Source organism: Culex quinquefasciatus, chromosome 1 (genome assembly GCF_015732765.1).
Source record: "Culex quinquefasciatus strain JHB chromosome 1, VPISU_Cqui_1.0_pri_paternal, whole genome shotgun sequence".
NCBI lineage: Eukaryota > Metazoa > Arthropoda > Insecta > Diptera > Culicidae > Culex > Culex quinquefasciatus.
The window spans coordinates 20,906,675-20,928,271 of NC_051861.1; the positions used below are offsets into that span (position 1 = coordinate 20,906,675).

A 21,597-nucleotide genomic window follows, 5' to 3' on the forward strand; every position below is an offset into this window, starting at 1 on the left:
TAAACTATTAATTAAAAAAAAAATTTCTGGGTTACCAGTTTTATACGTTATTAAAACAGAAATAAAAAAAATCCAGTTTTAAAGGCATTTTCAGGTGGACAATTTGTGAATAAGGATTTATTTACAAAAAATCAAACCATCCACATTAACGACCCCCGGGTCTTTTGTGTTCTCTATTGCAAATTTCTGCTCGAACCTAGGAGTCCGAAGGCTTGAATGGGGAGAGCACCCAAACCTCTTTCTACTCCAAGGAACCTTCCACCCCAGTGTTTGAACTGACGACCTTCGGATTGCGAGTCCAACCACCGTCAGCGATTCCACCGGAGTAGGCTTGGTTTGGTGTGTTGTTTGTACTTATGGCATGGAGACGACTCCTACACCTAAACGGCCTAACAACCAAGGCCGGGACCGACATTTTACTTCCTCCTCCGATGGAAGGTTGCAGCAGATGGGAATCGAACCCAGAATCATCCGCTTACAAAGCGGTCAGCGTAACCATTCGGCCACGCACTGCCACATTTATTTACATAACCTCAAATTTATATTTAATTTATTAGAAACTAATAAATATAAATAATTAATTGTTATTTTTTTAATAGTTCAATAAAAGAAACCCAGCCCTAATGATCTATTTAACAAATAAATTAAATTTTCTCACTTTAAGACTAACACTTACAACAAGCACAGTAACACTCAAAGTCACTTTGGATTTTAAAATATAATTTGGAACGAAACAATTTTTTAAAGCTCCATTGACTTTTATTTAAGACTTGCATGGACATCACACCATGGCTGAAGGAGATTATTATTGCAAATCTATGTACCTCAAAAATTTCTTCTTGGAAAGGACGCTTAAGGGGTCTTTTTCAAAAATCCGCGACATGGAAAATATTTAGCCCAGAAATTATTTATTGATTTAAATTATTAAATTTTCCATGAATTTTAAAGGAGGCGCGCGGTACTTCTTGAATCTTCAACTAAAAAAGCACAAAACAAATTAAAATCCTATCATTTTTATTATATTTTTTTATTAGTCCTTTGGAACTGAAATCTTGAGATTTGTTCAACGATAATTTGCAATGATATCAAAATAGTTTGCCCAAAGATCGACACTTTCAGATTTCAGTAGAGAAATAGTAAACAATAAAATAATTGATATATTTAATATATTCAATGACTATTTCAAAATTAGTTGCAACTTTTTTTGATATTTTTGTAGGCTTCAAATATTTTAAACGTGACACTTTGATTTTTTTTGTACTTAGTTATAAACAAAATGCGCATGTTGAGTTCCAAGTAGTAGATTGTTATAATCATTGATTATTTGATGGAAGAGTTATACTTTGAGTTTTTTTTTTTCAGATTTCCTAAAACAGTGATTATTATATTTATGTATAGGTATCCCGAGAAAATAAGCGTTGTTTCGAATTTTCCCGCCAAGACCGAAAAGCCGAAAACCTAACCTATAATTTGTGATCCGGTCGATAGGAAGCACTCATCATATATTTATGTACCTCATAACTTTTTTCCTGAAAAAAGATTTAAATAACCTCCAAGACATTCGCTATCGGGGTAAAGTACTTTTTTCAGAATGAACTCGATTAAATGTGGTCAAATATGAATTGAAAAGGTACTTAAATAAAGGCAAAAGGATGCAGTCAAGAATCAATGGGATATTTCTGAATATAAAACCAATATTGTCTATTATTTTTTAAGTTACGATACTACATGCTTAGGTTAGAGAGGATTAAAAGGTTATTGTTTAGTGAACATAGTGAAATAAAACAATTAGAGCATTCCAAACACAATAAAAATACTTCAAAAAAATTATGGCATCTGAAAAATCTCTTTCAAAAAGAAAAAAAGAAAAATAAGTGGCAACGCAGTGCATTTAGGCTGCATGCAATTGAAAATATAAGAAGTTTTGTGTATTTACTTGCATTATAACAAATTATGAACAATAATAAAAATAATATTATTTGTTGAATTTTAGATAGCTCCGACTCCGACTCCGGGTTATCTAAAATTGTCGGCTCCGACTCCGACTCCAGCTCATAAAATTTAGCCGACTCCGAATCCGACTCCGACTCCAGCTGTTCGAGTTTTGACGACTCCGACTCCGACTCCGACTCCGGGTCCTCAAAAAGACCCGACTCCACCGACTCCGGCTCCGACTCCGACTCCGACTCCACAGCCCTGCTGCTGAGAATATTCTTTATTCTCAAATTGCCACGACTAGCTGTCATTAGTCAAGAGTGCAGACGATGATTTTAACAACCCATGACTGCTGGTGTTAAATGGGGAAAATTATAATCAGATCGCAGCAAGTTGACGACTAAACCCAATCATTCAAATTTTTATTCGTCTATGCCACAGCCAGCGATCAAGTGTCAGTCGGGAAAGAAACGATCAAAGCATACTCAGAGGGCCTTTCTTCAGGCAATCGTTATTCGCTCGAAGTGATTTTTTTTCAACCTTGTTAAGAGGGAATGATGCTATTTTTACTGAATGTATTGACTTTATGGATATGAGGAAGGCAACAACCACTTATAGGTGGATTTAGTAACGTTTTATGACAGTTTTCAATCTGACAGTTGCTTACTTTCCAAATCATTTATTGTTTCAGACTTTGTGATTTCAGCCGCAAATCAAGCTGACAGATTCCTTTTCGGGGTTTGTTTGCTCTACCAATTCCCCCATAGTAACTGGTCCCCAAACTGGCCCTAAATCAACAGTCATTTGGGGTCCCTGAAAAGTGCGCCTATAGTGCTGCACCAGTGCTTCCGGGATTTCCACACGACACCGAGAGCTCATGGAAGTGAAAAGTTTTAATTGACGAGGATTTTTTGCAGCAAACCAAGTTTGCCCTCTGGTGGTGAAGTTTCCCAGCGACGAATGAGTTTTCCTCTGGTAAAACCTCTCTAAATGCAAATTAAATAATTTAACAGCACACACACTCTCTGTTCTGTTCTGGCTGGCAGGCAGTGTCGTTGCTGTCATTCTGGCGATGGTTTTTCCTCGCAGAAGGCTCTCGATAAGCTCTTGACGGGCTCGGGTGGACACGGAAGAGGTTCTATTGAGGGAAGTATTTACTCTGTACATTTCACGTGTTTTGTTTGGGAAGCAAAGAGCACATCCGAGCGGAGAACTCAGGACAATCGAGCTGCTCGCTATAGGTGACTAGTTAAGGGCGCACACCTGCATCAACGTTTCAAGCAGAACAACTGCCTGGGAGTCGTTCCACCTTGAACAGGCTAGGGTAGACTGGTTCAAACTTGGTTATGCTTTAAGATGCCTATTTAAATTTTAATTCATCTTACCTCAAAACAATCGTTAGCGTAATGGAAACTGGTGTTGGACATACACCTTAGAACATTAGGATTATGAAATTTGAACCAACCTAATCTCCACCGACTGGTCCCGCCCGGATCAACCGGGACAAGTGGTAGATTGTCACACCTGATGGGTTCCGTCGTCGGCGTCGGGCGGCCCCTCCAGTGGCCATCGACGACAAAAGGAGAACAATTAGGATCACCCCGAGGGCTTCCAGTCATAGAGGGCTGACGTGCAAGAAGTCAACCTGCTGCTTGATGTCGTCGTCGGCGTCCCAAAGCGATTTGACAACGACTTGACTGGAGAAGACTCTTTTGCATTCCGGGAAGGAGGAGCAGTTCAAGTGGAATGGATCGAGATTGGATCAGTTTGCCGGAACGATGACGACGATGATGGCGGTGGATTGATGGCTGCATCTAGTGGGAAGCAGTGTTGGGTTTTGCATCAGAAAGTAATTCGATTATTGGGTTTTCCTCTGGCAGGTTCTTTAACCATTTAAACGGGTTAGAAGAGTTGCAGTAAGTGTTGTAAATTTGATGTTATGTGCTTAATATGGGAAAATCATTCTAATTGCCACAATTTATAAAGCATTTTGCGAAGAAATTTGGCCCAGCATTCAAACTGTCGATATTTTTTCTACGGATTATTTATTTGGCACCATGTGCCCAAAACTAGTTTCCCGCAAACCAGCGCAATCGATGATTGTTGGTGCGGCTATAACCTCGAAATAGTTTTGGCTCGATTATTCTTTCGTTTCTTTATTGCTTCTGGCTTCTGGTGGTAGTTCCAATTAGTGTTGATTGGCTCCATAGAAAAGTGCTTCGACACATAGACAGGTGGAGGTTGGTTTTCGGAATTTGGTAAAGTTTTGTAGAATTTTTTAAAAGTGGTTTATTAAAAGTCATCCTAAAATGGAGTTAAAATTGAGGCATTGTGAAAAGTCAGTTGATTTTTTTATTTGGTATCAACTCACTTTTAGCTTAAATAAGAGTGAATTCGAAAACCTGAGACGTAAACAATGAATTCGTACATTGAAAGGTGCCTTTTCCCATATCCTGGTTTGTAAACTCTTTTGATTCATACTGTCGGAAAACTTTTATTTCCCCTCTCCATTTAAATGGTTCATTCATATACCACCACGCAGTCACCAGAACACAAAGTTGCGATGCGAGCGTGCGTGTGAAAACTTTTCGATTTGAATAACACCCGTGGCGGAAAAACTTTTTCTTCTCCCCTCGGTTCACCACCTCGCAAAAAAAAAAAACTCGTTTGGAATTCAAATATTTCGCTTAATTTGTATGACTTTTCCACGCTTGGGGGGAATTTCCCCCCTTCTCGCAGATACAACAGACATTTCATCAGCAGAATCAGATTCTCTTCGAAACGCGGAAAAACATTCCAACAATAGATGTGATAATTATATTTATAAACCCTTCCCGCTAATTAACACTTCCGTTTCGAATCGACGCAATTCAGAGAACCGAAAATTAGCCCACAGCCGGAAAGCGCGATCTGTTTTTCCCATTGGGCTGAATTTTCCAACCCCTCCCCCCTCGCAGTGGGAAATGGTTCGTGTGGTCCGATTCGAATTAGTTAGTGAGTGAGTGAGTGCGTGCTTTTTTAGTTGAGCTTGGACAAAAGCGTCCGATTAGTTGATTGCACGCGATTGCCATTTAGTTTGGTGGAGAACTGGAACTAACTAAGTTGATGTGAATGAGTATTGTGTATGTGTGAGTTTGCAGGAATCAAGGATATGATAAAATCGAACACCCCTTTCTATGCTTTGTAATGAAATATAGCGACTCATGGAAAGGTGAACAATTGATGAAACCATTGTCTCATTTCTCACAAGAATAAGCATTTGTTTAGAAATTTAATTTTATTTTTATTTTTTATTTCGATGAAACTTGTAGTGACCGAAAAAGTTTTTTTGCATCATTATTTTGTCCATGATAGTTTTCAAAAAATTTCAAGCATCTGTCCATACAAAAAAGCTTTAAAAAAATTCAAAAAAAAAAATCATATAAACGGATCTGATCAATTTGATGTCAGGTAAGTTATGCGTATTGCTTTGTGCGTCTTAGAAGAAACTGTGAAATTCTGAAAAAATACCCAACTTCGACTACACGGAAAAAAGTGTGCGAAAAATCATGAATTTCGATTCATGATTTCGTGCATAATTTTAGTCATTATTTTGTGATACTTTTCAAGATTTATCGAATTTCAGTCATGAAGTCGTGTATGAAAATTGATGAATTTATGAATTTTATTCCGGGCTAAAATAGTTTTACGAATATTAATGACTTTTCGTTCATGAAATCATGAACACAATTTCATGCCTCATTTTAATGAAGTCATGATGAAAAATATTCATTATTTACGATTTTTATGCATGCAGAAATTTCACTTCGTTAAATTATATTCGTGGATTTGTAAATCATGCTTTTCACAATAACATGAAAATATCCTTGTTGTCATGAATACAATCAATGAATCCGTGCTAAACATTTTTAGCTTCATGAATGTTTGTTCATGTTTATGACGAGTGATCTTCATCAATCGAGAACAGCTGTTTCGCTCGAACTGACAAATTGTTTTTCGCTTGCCAGTTCAACCGCGTGTTTATATGGTGAAAGTGAAAACTGAAAATTGTGAAAAATAGTCAATAAACTAATTTTGGATTTATTTTTAAGACGAAAAAAAATAAATAAATTTTCGATAGAAAAACCCGATTTAATCCCACCAGGGGTGAGATAGAGCCTTACTTACTAAAGAATATAACTTCTTTCAATTCATAACATCGACTTAGTTTATTTATAATGTCAGCACAAAAGAAAGTAACATGATATAAAAAATCTTATGATGAAAGCAAGGTATTATTAATAATGTGTTTTCCAAAAGAAATTGAAAAAGCCATTTTCACCAAAAGGATATTTTTAATCTTACAAATTCTTAATCATAAACCTAACAAACCCTTTGCAAAGCAAAACCGAGGTACAAGTGAACCGCGTGTGCCGCACAGTGCAGGGTAGCTTGCCATTCAGCATCTACAAAAGTGAGAGAGTCAGGGATAGCTATTATTACAACCACACCACCACACATTCAATCGCGATACATTAGGTAGATAGCCATTGGCGTCGCGAGCATTGAAAACTTTGAAAACGATATAAACGATGAAAAGCTTAGAAAGCTCCTATTGGAATCCAATGAACTCTGTTAATAGTAGTTTATGCAACAAGTTGCAAAAAGAGGATTTTTTCAGCACGAGTCGTACATTTATCCAACGAGGTTCACCGAGTTGGATAAATACGAAGAGTGCTGAAAAAATCAAGTTTTGCAACGAGTTCCATACAACATTTTTTGCAATTCCAAAAAACACACACTGAGTGAAATTTTATGTCAAAATTTCATGTATTTTGTCAATAAATCGTTTAAATCAAAAAAAATGTTGAAAAGTGTTACTTTTCGAAACAAGTGCTGAAAAGTTCAACTTTTCAGCACCCATTTGAGTGCTGAAAAGTAGAACTTTTCAGCATTTATTTTGAAAAGTGTTGCTATTCGATTCTGTTATTTTTGGTACAGAAAAGTAGGCTATTTCGTCGTTCAAGAATGACAGGAAAAGTAAGTAGTTTCACGACGGAATTGCAAAAATAAACTTACGAAATCACGACAAAATGAAGCCTACTTAAAGGCGATTTTAAGGAGCACACAGGAAACTAATTGTTTTAGCCGGATGAATGTCCTATGTCACAAAAGTTTTTGCATAAATATTGGAAAGTTATGCAAAAACGGACAGGACAAAAGAAACCGAAAAGCTACACAGAAAAAAAATCATGGTAATATTACATTCTGGTGTAATATCACTTTTTCAGTCTAAATTGAGGTAAAATTACATCATAAAAGAGGTAATATTCAACCTTCCAAAATTAAAGCTTCATTATTTACATTATTTTTTTCTGTGTACGATATCTTACATGTTGAAGGAAACATCGGTAGACAAGCTACTACAAACGAGTATAAGTTGAGCCAAAATATATATGCGCCAGCATTCTCGCGCCAGTATTCGAAGGTCAACTTGATCTTGTCGACTTGGCGACGAAGCGTCGAAAATCAATGCAGTGTGATTTTTGAGCTATTTTTCCGATTAATATTCATGCTGTATCGTCTTATTTACGAAGATGGAAATGACGTCCAGCCATAAAGTAAAACCTATACCTTTCTTTAGTAAGAAAGGCAAAAAGTAAATCGTTCTAAAAGTTGTTCGGGATGGCCGATCGATATCAAATTTGTTTCAGATGCTCACTCATGGTCTGTACTATGAATTTAGGAAGAAATTTCAGATAAAATTAGAAACGAAAAATGTTGGCAAAGGTCACCAGGTGGGCTTTTACCTTTTTTTAGGGATTTTTTGTCTTATGGTAGGTTAATCAAACGACTCCAACTCCAGAACCATATTATGAACCTTGATGAAAGTTTGGGAGGTTGTAGAGCTCGAAAAATGCAATTTTTGAGACAAATAAAAGAAATGAAAATGAAAAAAATGACCATATTTTCATTTGGAAACTGTGTAATTCGTTGGAAAATCTTATCACATCCGAAAACAGATGGTTATTTCGAAATTTGAGTGGCAACTCGCCTAGGTTCAGCACACTAGCTTTCATCTGCGTTCAGAAGAATCAAAATCGGATTCAGGGGAGCTGCCAAGATGAATCTATAGAGTGTCGAAAATCGATGCAGTGTGATATTTTAGTGATTTTTCCGATTGAAATTCATGCTGAATCGTCTTATTTATGAAAATGAAAATGATGTCCTGCCATTAAGTAAAACCTTTACCTTTCTTTAGTAAGAAAGTCAAAAAGGGATAATAATTACTGAAAAGTGTCGTTATAATTTTTTTGTTAATATTTAATAGGTGCGTATCCAGAACTCGGTAATGGCTTCGAATAGAGAGAATAGTGAAACCATTAACGGACACAGGGATGGGTGAGAGAATCATTCTCTTGAGGTTCATTAAAAATAAAGTTCATCCGTCAAACGGTCAAAGGAAACAATGTTTGTTAAACTTGTTTGTTGAAGTAAATCAATATATATTGCGAAAGTTTATCCAGAGAGGTTAACCAAGTCAAATAAATTAGAAGAGTACTGGAAAAAACAGGTTTTGTAATGAGTTCTCTGCAACATTTGTTTGGCAGTCCCGAAAACACATAGTATTTTTGAGTAAAATGTAATGTTAGTATTTCATAGCACTACAATGTCGTCCATGTGTTACGTAAATTTATCAACTTTTTTGACTCAGTAGTCTGAGTCGAAAAATGAGTTCTAAAAGTTTGTACTTTGCAGAACTATTTTTAAGGTTATGAAAAGTACGATTTTTTGTCACTCAAAAAGTTTTCCCAAATTTATTTGTTGAATCTCTTCAACAAACCTTTATTTTATACCAAAAACAGTATTATTTAAGGAACCAACACTTTTTAGCTTTTCTAACACCCACCGCAGATAAACGTCAGCTGGTCAGTGTTGCCATCGAGAATAAATCGACAAAAAAGACGAACCAAAAACTGATTCAATTTCTCGGTCGCTGGGCAAACAGCCAATGAGTTTCCATTCCGGCCTATCGATCCCCAGGGAAACATTTGCGCTTTACAATTTGTTTGCCAGCTCTTTTGAGCTTTTGTGCATTGTGCTTTGTAGAGAAAAAAGGGTTTGTGTTGCTATTTGAAAAGTTTTTCAATGGGGTTGAATTTGAATAAAGAGTCGTTGAATTTTATCCCAGCATTATTTTTGAGCATTTTTAAACTATTTTTGTTACAGCATTATGAAAATCGAAGTGAACATTCATAACGTTGGGCAATAAAGTCAAAATTGGCAAATTTTTAATCTCGATCGATTTTCTTCCCTTCATAAATCCCAAAGTTAACGACTATAACCGTCAAAGTATTCATAATTAATCCAGCCAGCCGTCACACCTGCTTGACACACTACCCAACCCAAAACCCGAGTCTTAAACTATGACATTTAAATCCCAACCCCACCGGTAAACGCGCCCCTACCTTCCAAATTTACTAATTTCCGGTTCTGCCAGCGACGGTAGGCCTCCCATCTGGGAGCCCCAATGTTTGTACTAGCCACCCCCTAATTAAGAATCATGACTGAAAAGGCTCACTTTTCCAACTTTCAACAGGACGAAGGGCGAAAAGCAAAAAAAAAAAAAAAAAAAAGAAAAAAACTCGTCCTATTACTTGTACCAAGGTTCGGTTTCGTCGGAACATGGATTTGGTTTGTTAAATGGGGGAGGAGAGAAAAACCTGACGACATTGTACGCCAGTTTTACGAGCTGTACACGAACCGGCTCCAGGAGCCGGAACGTCAGAGTTCGCGTCGTGCATGGCCAACTTTCGGCAGCTTGACTTTCGACCATGTCAGGTGCACGGTCCAAAAACGTCCGTTCCTGACATTCTTGCTGAAAAAGAAGGGAAAGGGGGGAAGAAAGGTATTCTGCGAAGTGCACACTGAAAAAAGTCTCAACAGATGACGCTTTCTCGCGTTCAACGCCTAAAGGTAGGCAAACACTGACAGAAACTGATTTTTTTCACAGTTTTAAAATTCAAAAACGTAGCCGCTGTGGTCCACACACTACCTTTTTGTTTCCTTACTGTTGTACTCCCTCGAAAAAAAAATGCGAGGAAGGGAGTTTCCAGCCAGTTCAACAATGTTGGAGCGGCAAGAATCGCTCCAGGTGGCGCCATCTGTTCGTCAGGAGTGGAAACAGCGGTGGTATGTGGAGCGGACCGCCAGGAATATTTACATAAATTTTCATGAAGATTTTTGCACGGTGCGGATAAAATATGTGACGACGAACCGGTTTGCACACACGTGGGTCCGTGGGGAGAGCACTCTGGTGGATTAAGGAAGGACAGTTGCCGAGCTATTTTTCCGCCTCATTTTTGTGCATCCGAGAATTGTGGGTGGAAGGATAGATAAAGTTTTAAAATTGGGTTTTGTTGAATATCAAGGAGATAGTGAAAAAGACAAAGGATGAGTGTTCAGGCAAAACAGTGAACATTAGTTAAATGCTGTTATTCCATGCAATAAATTAGGTTGGGGGTCATCCACAAGCCACATTGTTTGAAGTTTTCTTATTATTCAAATAAGTTTCTACGTGATGAACAAAACAGATGTTTAAAATCTGAAAAGAAATGAACACAATTTAAAATTTCAGATCATAAAACAAATTTTTAACAAATAGTTATTGTAATAAATCATATACCACTGTCAAACCAATATTACAACATTCAAATTAAAACTGATTGAATTGCAAAACTTTCCACCAAAAAGCAGAACATCTCAGAGCATATCAATTTACTGCTGACCACACAAAGCCTTCGAGAGCAATTAGGGCAATCAATCTCACAATCCCTGGAAACAGCACTCTTCTCAAGTGCAATTCCATAAAATGAATTGCTCTTTCCGCTCTTCCCGTACAATTTTCCCACAATCCAAACATCGAGCAAAGTTTTATCTTTATTAGACAAATTACATCTCTACTAGCACAAAACAACTCTAATCTCCTGAAGGGGAGGTTGCACTGAGCTGCACTTGTGTGCAGCTTGCCTCCCAAAACAGTTCGTTCCATCACTGCCAACTTTCGTTCAGACGTCCGGTTGTTCCGGTTCAACTTTCGGACTGGTTGAAATAAAAACCAAGAAAAGCGATTTCTTTTAAACCATCTCATCTTATTTGCAAAAACACCATTAGAAGTAACAAAAGCTCCCACCGTGCACTCTTTTTCGCTCTTTTTGAAGTCAAACCCTGTTTTTTTCGGACAAAGGGAAGCTGGGAGTGAACTAAAACGTAAAATTGAGTATTTAGTTTCACTTCCTTTTAGTGAAGAAGGGGATACTTGCCATTTCTATAGGCAACGTGAAACTTCTTGAAAGCGAGTAATTTAAGAGAGCAAAGAAATGCATCCACGTCAAAGATTCTGACCAGTGATGCTACTCAAGAAATCCACCAGTTGTTCAAAGAGTGTGGCAAACCATAGACATACTCAAGGAAGCTTGTCTTACAGTTAATTGATTCTTCTTTTTAATATCTGCATAGGGGAACTATACCCTTTCTCAGCCTATTTCTATTATCGGCCTATCAGCACTTTGATCATGAATTACAGCTTTAATAAAGTGTTTTTGACTGTTCCAAAGTAATAAATAGCTCAAACAAAAGCGAGCAAGCAACTCTCCATTGTTGATACATCTGAAATATTGATTTTATAGCGGAAAACGGCGAAAGTGATGAGAATTGGTCGAACGGCTTAGAGTGATTAAAATGGGCATATTTCCCCTATGTTATTATTATTCCCTTTTTAAAAATTCTCTGTTCTCCTCTTTTTATTTATTATTGTTTCTTTGAAACTTTTTATAAGAAACTAAACTCACTTTTTAACATGATAAAAATGCTTCCCGAATTCAATAGGTAGATTCATCCACCTTAGAAAACCATTCTCCAATGTCCGGCCACGTCCTTGCGGGCGGAGCACTTCCGGGCCATCAGCTGTAAGCCGTCCAGTGAGAAGAGTGGCGAAGTGCATTTTCGGTGCTGAGTGCATTTTGGAAGTAAAAGTCAGCTCTGTATTTATTTGCTCTGCCCACGGGAATTGATGTTTCATAAAAAAAACGGGCGAACTGGGTTGACCAAACAAGGAAATGTGAAAAAAGACATAAGCACAGTGTAACGAGGACCACATCCGGGAAGCCGGAGCGACTAATTTGGTCCTTTGAGGTTAGATTGCTTTGGGAAACTGAGTGATATTGAAATACTTTTCTAAAACGATGATTTTTCAAGTAGGTACTACTCAAATGCAAAAATAATTTTTAAGCAAAAATAACGAGCAAAATTACAAAAAAAAATTGATTGGACTGGTAAACAAGGATGGAATAAATGAAAATAAGTGTGTACTTTATCACTTAATTTTAGTCCCAAAAAATGTCAAAAAATTACCCATTTCACTCGTGAAATTATAACTCCGATGAAAGAGCAAACATAAACTTTTTCTAAAGGTCTTGCAAAAAAAATAACCAAACAAGTTTTCGCTCTCGCTCTCCCCCTGAGAAAAAAGTACTCAAAAGGATTGTTTTCCTGATGGGTGAACAATGCAGAAAAATAGCCCAGAGAATGGTTTGAAAATGTTAATCCCTTATACAGGCCTGAAAAATTAATAGGCTGTAGGCACCCATTTGTCACTTCTAGAACAGTCACTACTGGAAACTCTCTCTCTCTCTCTCACTTGGCTACGATAGCTTCGAGAGAGTAGACGTGTTGTGACGTGCGCGCTAAGGGCAACGTTGCTTGCCTCGAGTTTTTTGACGGATGGAGGTGGAAGAGACCTCCGAGGCGGATGATTTTCAACTCATCCCCGGAAATCTGAAGCGGAGGAAGTCCCTTGAGGTCACCGGAGCTATCGTCGGAGAAGAAAAGGTGGAGCAAAATCTGCTCAACAACAACAAGTTCAGCCCGCTAGCGGAAAACAAAAACAACAACAATGCCAGCCCAGCAGGCGGAGGAGACGTCCCGGCGGTTCCACCACCCAGCCAGTCGACAGGTAAACAAAAGCAACTACCTTTTGTGGTGAAGAACACCACGGATTTTTACAAGCTCGTGGCGATAGTGGAAAGTTGTAAATTTGGTTTCGATCCTATTTACAAACTAACCCGAAATTGGAACCAAGGTGATCTGCTTCTCTGTCAAAGGTTTTGACAAGTTGCAGGAGCTTCTCCAGAGGAAGAAAGTGGAATTTTACACCCACGGCCGAAGAAGCGAACGATTTCACCGGGTCGTTGTTCGTGGTTTACCTGATCAACTGAAACCGGATGAGGTCAAGTACCTGCTGAAGAGGGATCTCAAGCTGGACGCGCTGGAGGTGCATGTCATCAAGCGGAAGGAAAAGTCCACCGTGGACGAAACTCCGTACATTGTGGTCTTCCCCAAGGGATACACCGATCTGAAGAAGCTCTCTGCAATGAATGTTGTGGCAAGCAATATCATCCGGTGGGAGGCCGACCGGAACAAGCGGCCGAACGTGACCCAGTGCAGGAACTGCTTGCTCATGCTTGCTGCTGGGTCATGGAACCAGTAACTGTCACCTCAAGGGAAAGTGCAACAACTGTGGGGGTCCCCACAAGACGGACGAGTGCAAAGTCCAAGAAGCAGAGTCGAAGCGGTGTACCAACTGCTCGAAGCCACGGACCGCAGCTGCCCCAAGCGTGTGGAAGTTATGAATAAAAAAACTCTCTCTCTCTCTCTCTCTCTCTCTCTCTCTCTCTCTCTCTCTCTCTCTCTCTATCTTTCTTTCTCTCTCTCTCTCTCTCTCTCTCTCTCGCTCTTATTGTCATACTCTCACTACTCTTTGAGCAATCATTTTATTTTAAATCACTCAGTTTTGGTCAAAAAAGAACCTACGCAGATAGAGGAAATTCTCGTATGTTTGGCAGGTTTAGCACGCGCTCCTTACTCCTTCCAATTTGCTGATTTTCACTATTTAAACAACTAATTTCGCAAAACTTTTGAGAGAAATTTACTTGCTCGCTTATTATGGTACTATTTATCACTCGATTTGAGTTCAAAACGCTTTTAATTAGCTTTAATTGAATGTCAAAGTTCGGACCTGCCAACATTAGAGGCACGTTGGAATTAGATGCTGTTCCCCTATTAGTGAACGGGAAATCTGACAAATTTGAACGAATTTTACTATATATTTTGCAGAATTTTCTCATTCAGGTTTGATCAACTGAGTAATCCTATGTTTCGGAATCACCACTCACGATCCGTTTCAGGCTGACGTTTCACGTGATTCAATCGGAAGTGAGTGATTGATTTCTGATTTTATTTGTCGTCATTTATTGGATTTATGATGAAAAGCATTCTGTTTCTAGTTTCACAAGTAAACTTCAAAATTATCTTTTCAATTGTACCCTAGATAAAACCCAGGAAAATGGTCAAAATATCAATTTGACATGAATTTGATATCGAATCTGCTTCAAATCTTCCAAACTTAAACCAAAAGCTTTCAGCCGAACTTTGTGTGTACTTATTCCAAAGCTCCCACAGCGGCACGCTCGGGCTGCACCCACTGGCCGTGGAATCGATATACCCCATCTCCTTCCCACAACTCCACCCACTCTCGCCCAAAAAGTGTGATGTTTTATGCATGATGATGATCCAAATCAAAGCGAAAGCAAATTCCCTAAGCAGAATTTCACTTCGTCACTCGGTTTCCTTCTTCTTAAGGTGGGTGGGCTTTTCCACGGATTGAGTTCTTTGGATCAGACACTGTCCAAAATGTTATATCTTTTTTTCGGAATTGATTGAAAGCTAGGTTTGAGCACAACTTTTGACCGCTGCTCTTTAAAATTTAGTCTGATTTTGAAAAAAAAATTGCTTTTCAATAACTAAATAAAAACTTAGCGCCTCGGGAATTTTAGGGAAATTAAAAGGAAATTATTTTGAGAGTGCCCAGTCCCCCAAACGTTCTGATCAAGCCCAAGTGTACTTACTTCTATCGGTCCATCCCCAAGTCGAGTTACAAGCGCGATTGTGCGACGACGAAATCCGATATCGATCAAAAGACTGTCATATCACCGTTATCGAAATTAATATTCCGGAACTGATTGAATTTCGCCAGGAGCGCGCTGACTGGGCTTTATGCGCGACCAGGCAAGTGGAAGCATACTTTCGGGGAGGTGTAGAAACGAGTAATACAAAAAAATAACAGAAAAGATCTGTCATCGTGTAGCGAGCGTTCAGGCGCTCCTTCTTTTCCCCAAGTCATAATTGTACTTCATGAGAGGGCGGAATGTGAGCCAGGGGGAAATAATGTGAATTTTTCCACTACGTTCTAATGAAGTGTTGTGGTTCTGGGGAGGTTAATGTTTCTACAACATTCTTCCTGTGCAAATCACCGGAAGTGCCTGGGGCCACGATTTGAAGGGCCAAGCTGGTGTCGTGTCCCGCCGAAGCAAAGTGTGGTCAGTCACGAAATCGTGCTGGAAATTGTGTACCATTTTTGTTTTCTTTAGTAACCGTTTCGATTGTTGATCCAGCTGCAAATGGCACCAAGATCTCAGCTTGCATGCAAGGTTTGATGCAAGATTAGCAAATCTCAGTAGCTCCATCTAATTACGAGGAAAAACTGTATGCATTCAGGCGTTTTTGTCTTGAATTTGGCTCTAAAATGATAAAATTTCCTCATGTTTGGTTTTACTCCATAATCAAAATGACATCAAATGCAGCTTGTTATGGCTTTTTTGCGGTAGTTGTGGTTGAAATTCTATGAACGAGAGCGAACTCGCGTGTTGTGCAAATATGATTTACTGGACAAACTCATGGGAGGCAAAGGAGCATGTTTGGCATGCGTTTACGGGTTGTGGTTTCCATCAAGCAATTAAAATGAACCTTGTGGTATTGTGTTGATTTCAATAAGCTGTTGCAACTGTATACATTTATTTCCCTAGATTTTGTTATCCATATTGGGTGAGTTCTCTTTTATATTGGATCAAATACAAAAATTTCTTTCATCCATTCATCCAATTTTGAACCATTGACATCTTTATTCAAAATATGCTATTTTGTCAGCCCAACTTTCCACCCGAGGAAACCAATGAAATGTCAATTGCCATATCGGCTCGCACTTTCCAAAACGTTGCACTTTTCAACAGACTTTCTCCAGTTCGCTGTGCAGAGCACAATACTCGTTGCGAAGCGAAATTTGAATAATGTGTGTCGCAAAGGATTTGCCAATTTTGTGTTCAACTTTTTTGGCTTCTCATAACCTTCAGAAAAAAGTTTCCCATTTATCACCCGGTATGGACGGTTCTTTTATTTGGGATCAAGACACCAACAATAATTAATTTATTTCTAGTTTGGTTCAGATTCGTTTATAAATTTCTTAAAAATAAAAAAAAATCATCTTAAAATGTTACTCCCTCAAAAAAATGCATAACACAAACGCAATCGAACAGAAACCGTATTGAATAGTATTAAAAATAAATAAATATTACTCAAAGCCGAAACGACACTGTAGCACTGGATTTGTCGATTTGGGAAATGGGAAATTTCCCAACCAAAAGACTGTCACACAGTCAAAGCGGCGCTAATCCGCCTGGGAGTTTATTTCGATTTTTCTTCTCCCATAACGGGGCACGTTTGCCTTTGAGTAATGAAAGAGAAAAATAGCGATTTATTTGTTGTTTGGAAAAACGGAGAGAATACCATAAAAAATAAAGTCATTTGCCATCGGAAAGGGATTATTTTTTGATCACAGTGACGAGAATCTTCAGTGATGCCAACGTTGTTTTTTTTATATATTATATTTTCTGTTAAATGAACTGAAAAAAAAACAAAATGATAAAGAAACGATTTTCTTCTTCTTTGTTTTTCTGTTTCAGACTTCCACGGAGGTAACAGTAATCATCCTGTTTGGGACCATTCGCTTGAAAGCATAAAACAACACCAAAAATGGCCGCCATCTCGGAATTCCGCAAGAAGAAGCTGCTGTACGTGTTCCACGTGTTCTTTGGTAAGTATTGCTTCCTTAATTTGATTACTTTTTATTTTCCTGATAAAGTTTTAGTTATATGAAGGGTTAACCTTACATTTAACATTTCTTCTAGAGCAAAAAAAAAATCGCTTCTCGAAAATGCTGTCAAAAAATTCTATAAGCCAAGTCATACATATTGATTAAAAAACTTTAAATAAATTCTGATTTTTTAACAGAAATCTTATAAATCCAGTAACTAGGGGAAATTCTCCTATGTTTGGCAGGTTAAGCACTCGCTCCTAACTCCATCCAATTTGCTAATTTTCACTATTTAAACAACTAATTTTGCAAATCTTTTAATAGAAACTTGCTTGCTCACTTCTTATTGAGCTATTTATCACTTGAGTTAAGTTGAAAACGCTTTTAATTAGCTTTAATTGAATGTCGAAGTTCTGACCTGCAAACATTAGAGGCACGCTAGAATTAGATGCTGTTCCCCTATGTCTTTAAAATAAAATGTCAAAATAATTTTAAATAAACTCTGATTTTTTAACAGAAATCTTATAAATCCAGGAACTTTGTTTTTAAAGTAAATTTTATTAAAATGTCAAAATTAGCATTAGCATTAGCATTTGGAAGACGCCCCACCACCGGAAGGCTCCACAACGCTTGTGGTTGTGTTAGACCCTCATCCGGAACAATAATCCAACACGGGAGTTACCATGTCTTCATCTTTTGATGAGTGTGTAATACAACCCAGGGCATAAGGGGTCCGGGCCAGGTCCAAGCTATCCTCAGGGATGAGGAGGATCGTTAGTAAACACCTATTTAAAGTGCGCAAGGACCCCTACGTCACCTTAGTGGTATAGATGTTTGAAGGGAGGTTTTGGACTCAATGTTAGTAGGAGAGGTAGAACCCTAGGATACACCTCGAAAGGCGTTGCGGGTTGGTTGTAACAGTATTCCTAATTGCAGTCTATGCTCACCAAGTTGTCATGGCCTAGTGGTTAGCATTTTTGCTTACCAATCTAAAGGACGGGGATCGAACCCCGCCTCGAGCGACTTTGGTTTTTCGTTCATATTCATCAATTCAAATTTCTGTGTTCTTAACTTTCTCGTTGGGAGCAGATGGGAATCAAACCCAGAACCATTCGCTTACAAAGCAAACACCGTAACCAGTCAGCCACGGCCGCTCCCTGTAATTTAATTAAAATGTCAAACTAATTTTAAATAAATTCAGATTTTTGACAGGAATCATAAAAATCCAGTAACTATGTTTTTTTTAAATAAATTTAATTAACATTGGAACGCCCAACGCATGTCCAACTTACACGGACGTAACTTCAACTCGCTAGTTCTCGACAATTACTCAACCAATCAAGATGATTCTTCTTTCCAGTGATTTGTAAGGATGTCTAGATGATCCTAAAATTTTGCAGAACTTGATTTGAACAAATCTGTAATTTCTGCGACCGAAAACATCGTTTCACCTTTTTTTGAAACGACTGCCTCCGAGGAATTCCCCCGAGCAGGGGTAAATAACACGGGAATACCAAATTTTGGTATTACTTGGGCAAATAACAGCGACCAAAATGTGCCCTTGGTTGCCCAGTAATAGATGGTAAAATACCATGAAATCATACCAAAGTCTTGTATGTAGAAGGGCATAACAATACCAAACCATGTTATTCCAAGGGTAAAATAATACCTCAAAATAGAACCATTTCAATACCAAGTTGAGGTCTTCTGGATTTTTGAACATTGCTTGAATACCAAAACTTGGTATTGCCATGGTTTTAATTTTAGGTATTCCCGCGCCCTTGGAAAATCATATTTTGGTGTTCCTGTGGTCTTCCACATACATGATTTTGGTATGATTTGATGGTATTTTACCATCTATTACTGGGCAACCAAGAGCACATTATGGTCGCTGGTATTTGAACAAGTAATACCAAAATTTGGTATTTTCATACCATTTTTAGTGCAGCAGTTGCAGTTAGTGAAAAAACGGAAATGATCCATATGCAGCAGCCAAATCTACTCACCTGATGATTCCATGTTGTTCTTAGTGATATTCTTCACCACACCGAATGCATTTGTCATTGATGAACGGCCTGAGCATGAAGTTCTTGAAGATTCTGAAAAATAACAAGATTTAAAAATAAGTGTTATTAAAATAAAACTGGATTGAAATTCACCAAAATTCAATAATCTTTCGATTGACTCGTTTTTCAAAGTATTTGTTTTTTTTTTCAAGTCATTTTATCGCAAAATTTATTATCTTTTCCAAATTGGTAAAAAAAATCCCATAGTTTTAGAGAAAATTGATGAAACCTTTCAATACCAAAATAATACCAAAATGTGCCATCCTGACTTAGAAAATTGTCCACAATTTCAAGTCATTTCTGTAGGGGGTATATCAAAAATGTTTAAAATCAAGTTCGAAATTTCCGGTTTTCAATGAAAGCATTCGCTTTGAGACATCATTTTAGTGCAAAATTAATTATTTTGTCAAAATTGGTCAAAATTTTCCCATAGTTTCAGAGGAATTTGATAAAACACTGTAATACCAAAAGAATACCAAAATGTGCCATCCTGACTTAGAAAATTTTCCACAATTTCAAGTCATTTCTTTAGGGCAGCGATTCTCAACCTTCTCTAGGCCGGTACCCCCTGCCATGTAAATCAAGTAGGCCCGCAAAAAATACAGATTTGATAAAATTAAGGACTGCAAAGTTCTAGAATCATCAAGACATCATAACAAATCATTGGAAAGAAGAATCATTTTGATTGGTTGAGTTATGCCCGAGAACCAGCGAGTTGAAGTTACCGTTTCAACTTTTTTTGAGCCTTGGGCGTTGAAATGTTAAATTGTCAACTATCCACTGTTTTTCTGATCTGCATTTATTAGAACAGGTTCCCATTGGCCACATTTATAAATTTGATTTTAAATAAATTCAGATTCAAAATTTCTTAACTAAAATATTTGACATCATTTTAACAACATTTAAAACAGGTTCCGGTTGGCCACATTTCTTATCCTGATTTGTTATCCAGGAATCTTGAATTTTGTCCACGGTTGGCCATTTAGCTACATTTCTGAATCTGATTTTAAATTAATTTTGATTCAGTTTAAGAAATTTTCAAACTAAAATATTCTTTTTAAATTTAAATAAAATTGTCAAGTGTCCTGGTTCCCTGATCCGGAACATTTAGAACAGGTTCCGGACGGGCATTTGGCCACATTTCTGATTCTGGCTATAAATAAATTTAGATTTTTTTCAAGGAATTTTAAAATGCTGGTAACTAAAACAACGTTTTAATAAATTCAATAAAAATGTCACGTGACCACTGTTTCCCGGATCCGGAGCAGTCAGAACAGGTTCCCATTGGCCTCTTGGCCATATTTTGGAATTCTGATAATATAAAGTAGCAAAGAATGCTTTAACACCACATTTTTCTGAATTGTCTGACACATAGGAATTTTGAAAAAAAAACTGCTTGAATGTTTTCTAGTTTCCGGATCCGGATTGGCCAGAACCGGTTCTCAATGGCCACATTTTCGATAAAACACCTTCGGATATGCTTGGACAAACAAGTTTTTCAATTTGTATTGATTGTTTGAAGCAATAGTATGTTTTTTTCGCATAAAGAGCAACAAATTTTAAAATTTTGAAGATTTCGCAGAATTTTGGCCAATCCGGATTTCCACCGGAACCGGTTACGGGAACCGACCAATGGGACAATATTCTGGGTTTTCCTAACATTTTACCGTCTAATGACACCGGAAGGTCAAATCGTGCTGAAAAAATCTTTAAATTTCCAGGAACACTCCAGATTATCCAGCATCATTCAAACGCGACCGCTTATTAGGCTTAAAATGGGTATATTTCCCCTAATTAGAGGTACATCGGCTTTGATTGTTCAGTTTACACAGCGACGAGTTGGCCGTGCGGGTTGGGGTTCGAACTCTATAAGCTAGATATAACTATCGCCGATTTGATATTTTTTGAGATTGCAGATATTTTTTTTGTGGCGTCCGCCAGATGGAAATTTACACATTATTAATGGTAAAATTAAACCTTTTTTCTGACATAGGAGATGTTCCCCTTCATAGATGTAATTTTACCATGATTTTTTTACTGTGTAGCTGAAAAGATCGTTTCAAGAAAAACACTAGATATTTAATCATCAGTACAATTATCAAAATAATTGTCTAATGTAATCAGTATTTTCGTTAAGTTTAGATATTTGAATGCCACTTTTGATGAGTCCTAAAATTTGATAATATGGCAACTCTGCCAAAAATTTTAACAGATCGACGAGTTAATCGTATCGTATTTGAGAAAAATGGATGAATCCAAAGTTTTTTTTTTGATTTTTAATATGAAAGAGATTAAAATATAATCAATTTTTAAAATTCTTGTAAAATGTAAAAGCTACATTCCAAAGCTAACAAAACATTGCCAAACCATCGTCTGACACCTTCTCACCAGAGAACTAATCAATCAACTTGCACTACACCATGTCCCTAATCAAATTCCGTATGTAAACTCATTATTCAAATCACTCAATTGTGTAACATCTCTTTCGATATGTACCTACCTACTCTGTCCCTGTGAGCTTGCCTCCAGTACTGAGTGCGCCATGTAACAACGTAAAGTAAATTGCACTTTCGACTTAAGGGGGGGGGGAAGAAAATGGAGAGAATCAAGGAGAGAATCGAACTTGGGCCA

General features: G+C 37.7%; 1 protein-coding gene across 1 annotated transcript in view; it reads left to right on the forward strand.

Annotated features, from left to right (window-relative positions):
• The window catches only part of LOC6037519 (calexcitin-1), a 95,168-nt gene that overhangs the window by 35,288 nt on the left and 38,283 nt on the right, over positions 1 to 21,597 (forward strand). The window contains exon 2 of the mRNA XM_001847371.2: positions 16,770 to 16,900. Within this exon, the coding sequence (XP_001847423.1) occupies positions 16,840 to 16,900 (61 nt within the window). The 5' untranslated portion in view covers positions 16,770 to 16,839. The remainder of the gene's footprint in view (positions 1 to 16,769; positions 16,901 to 21,597) is intronic.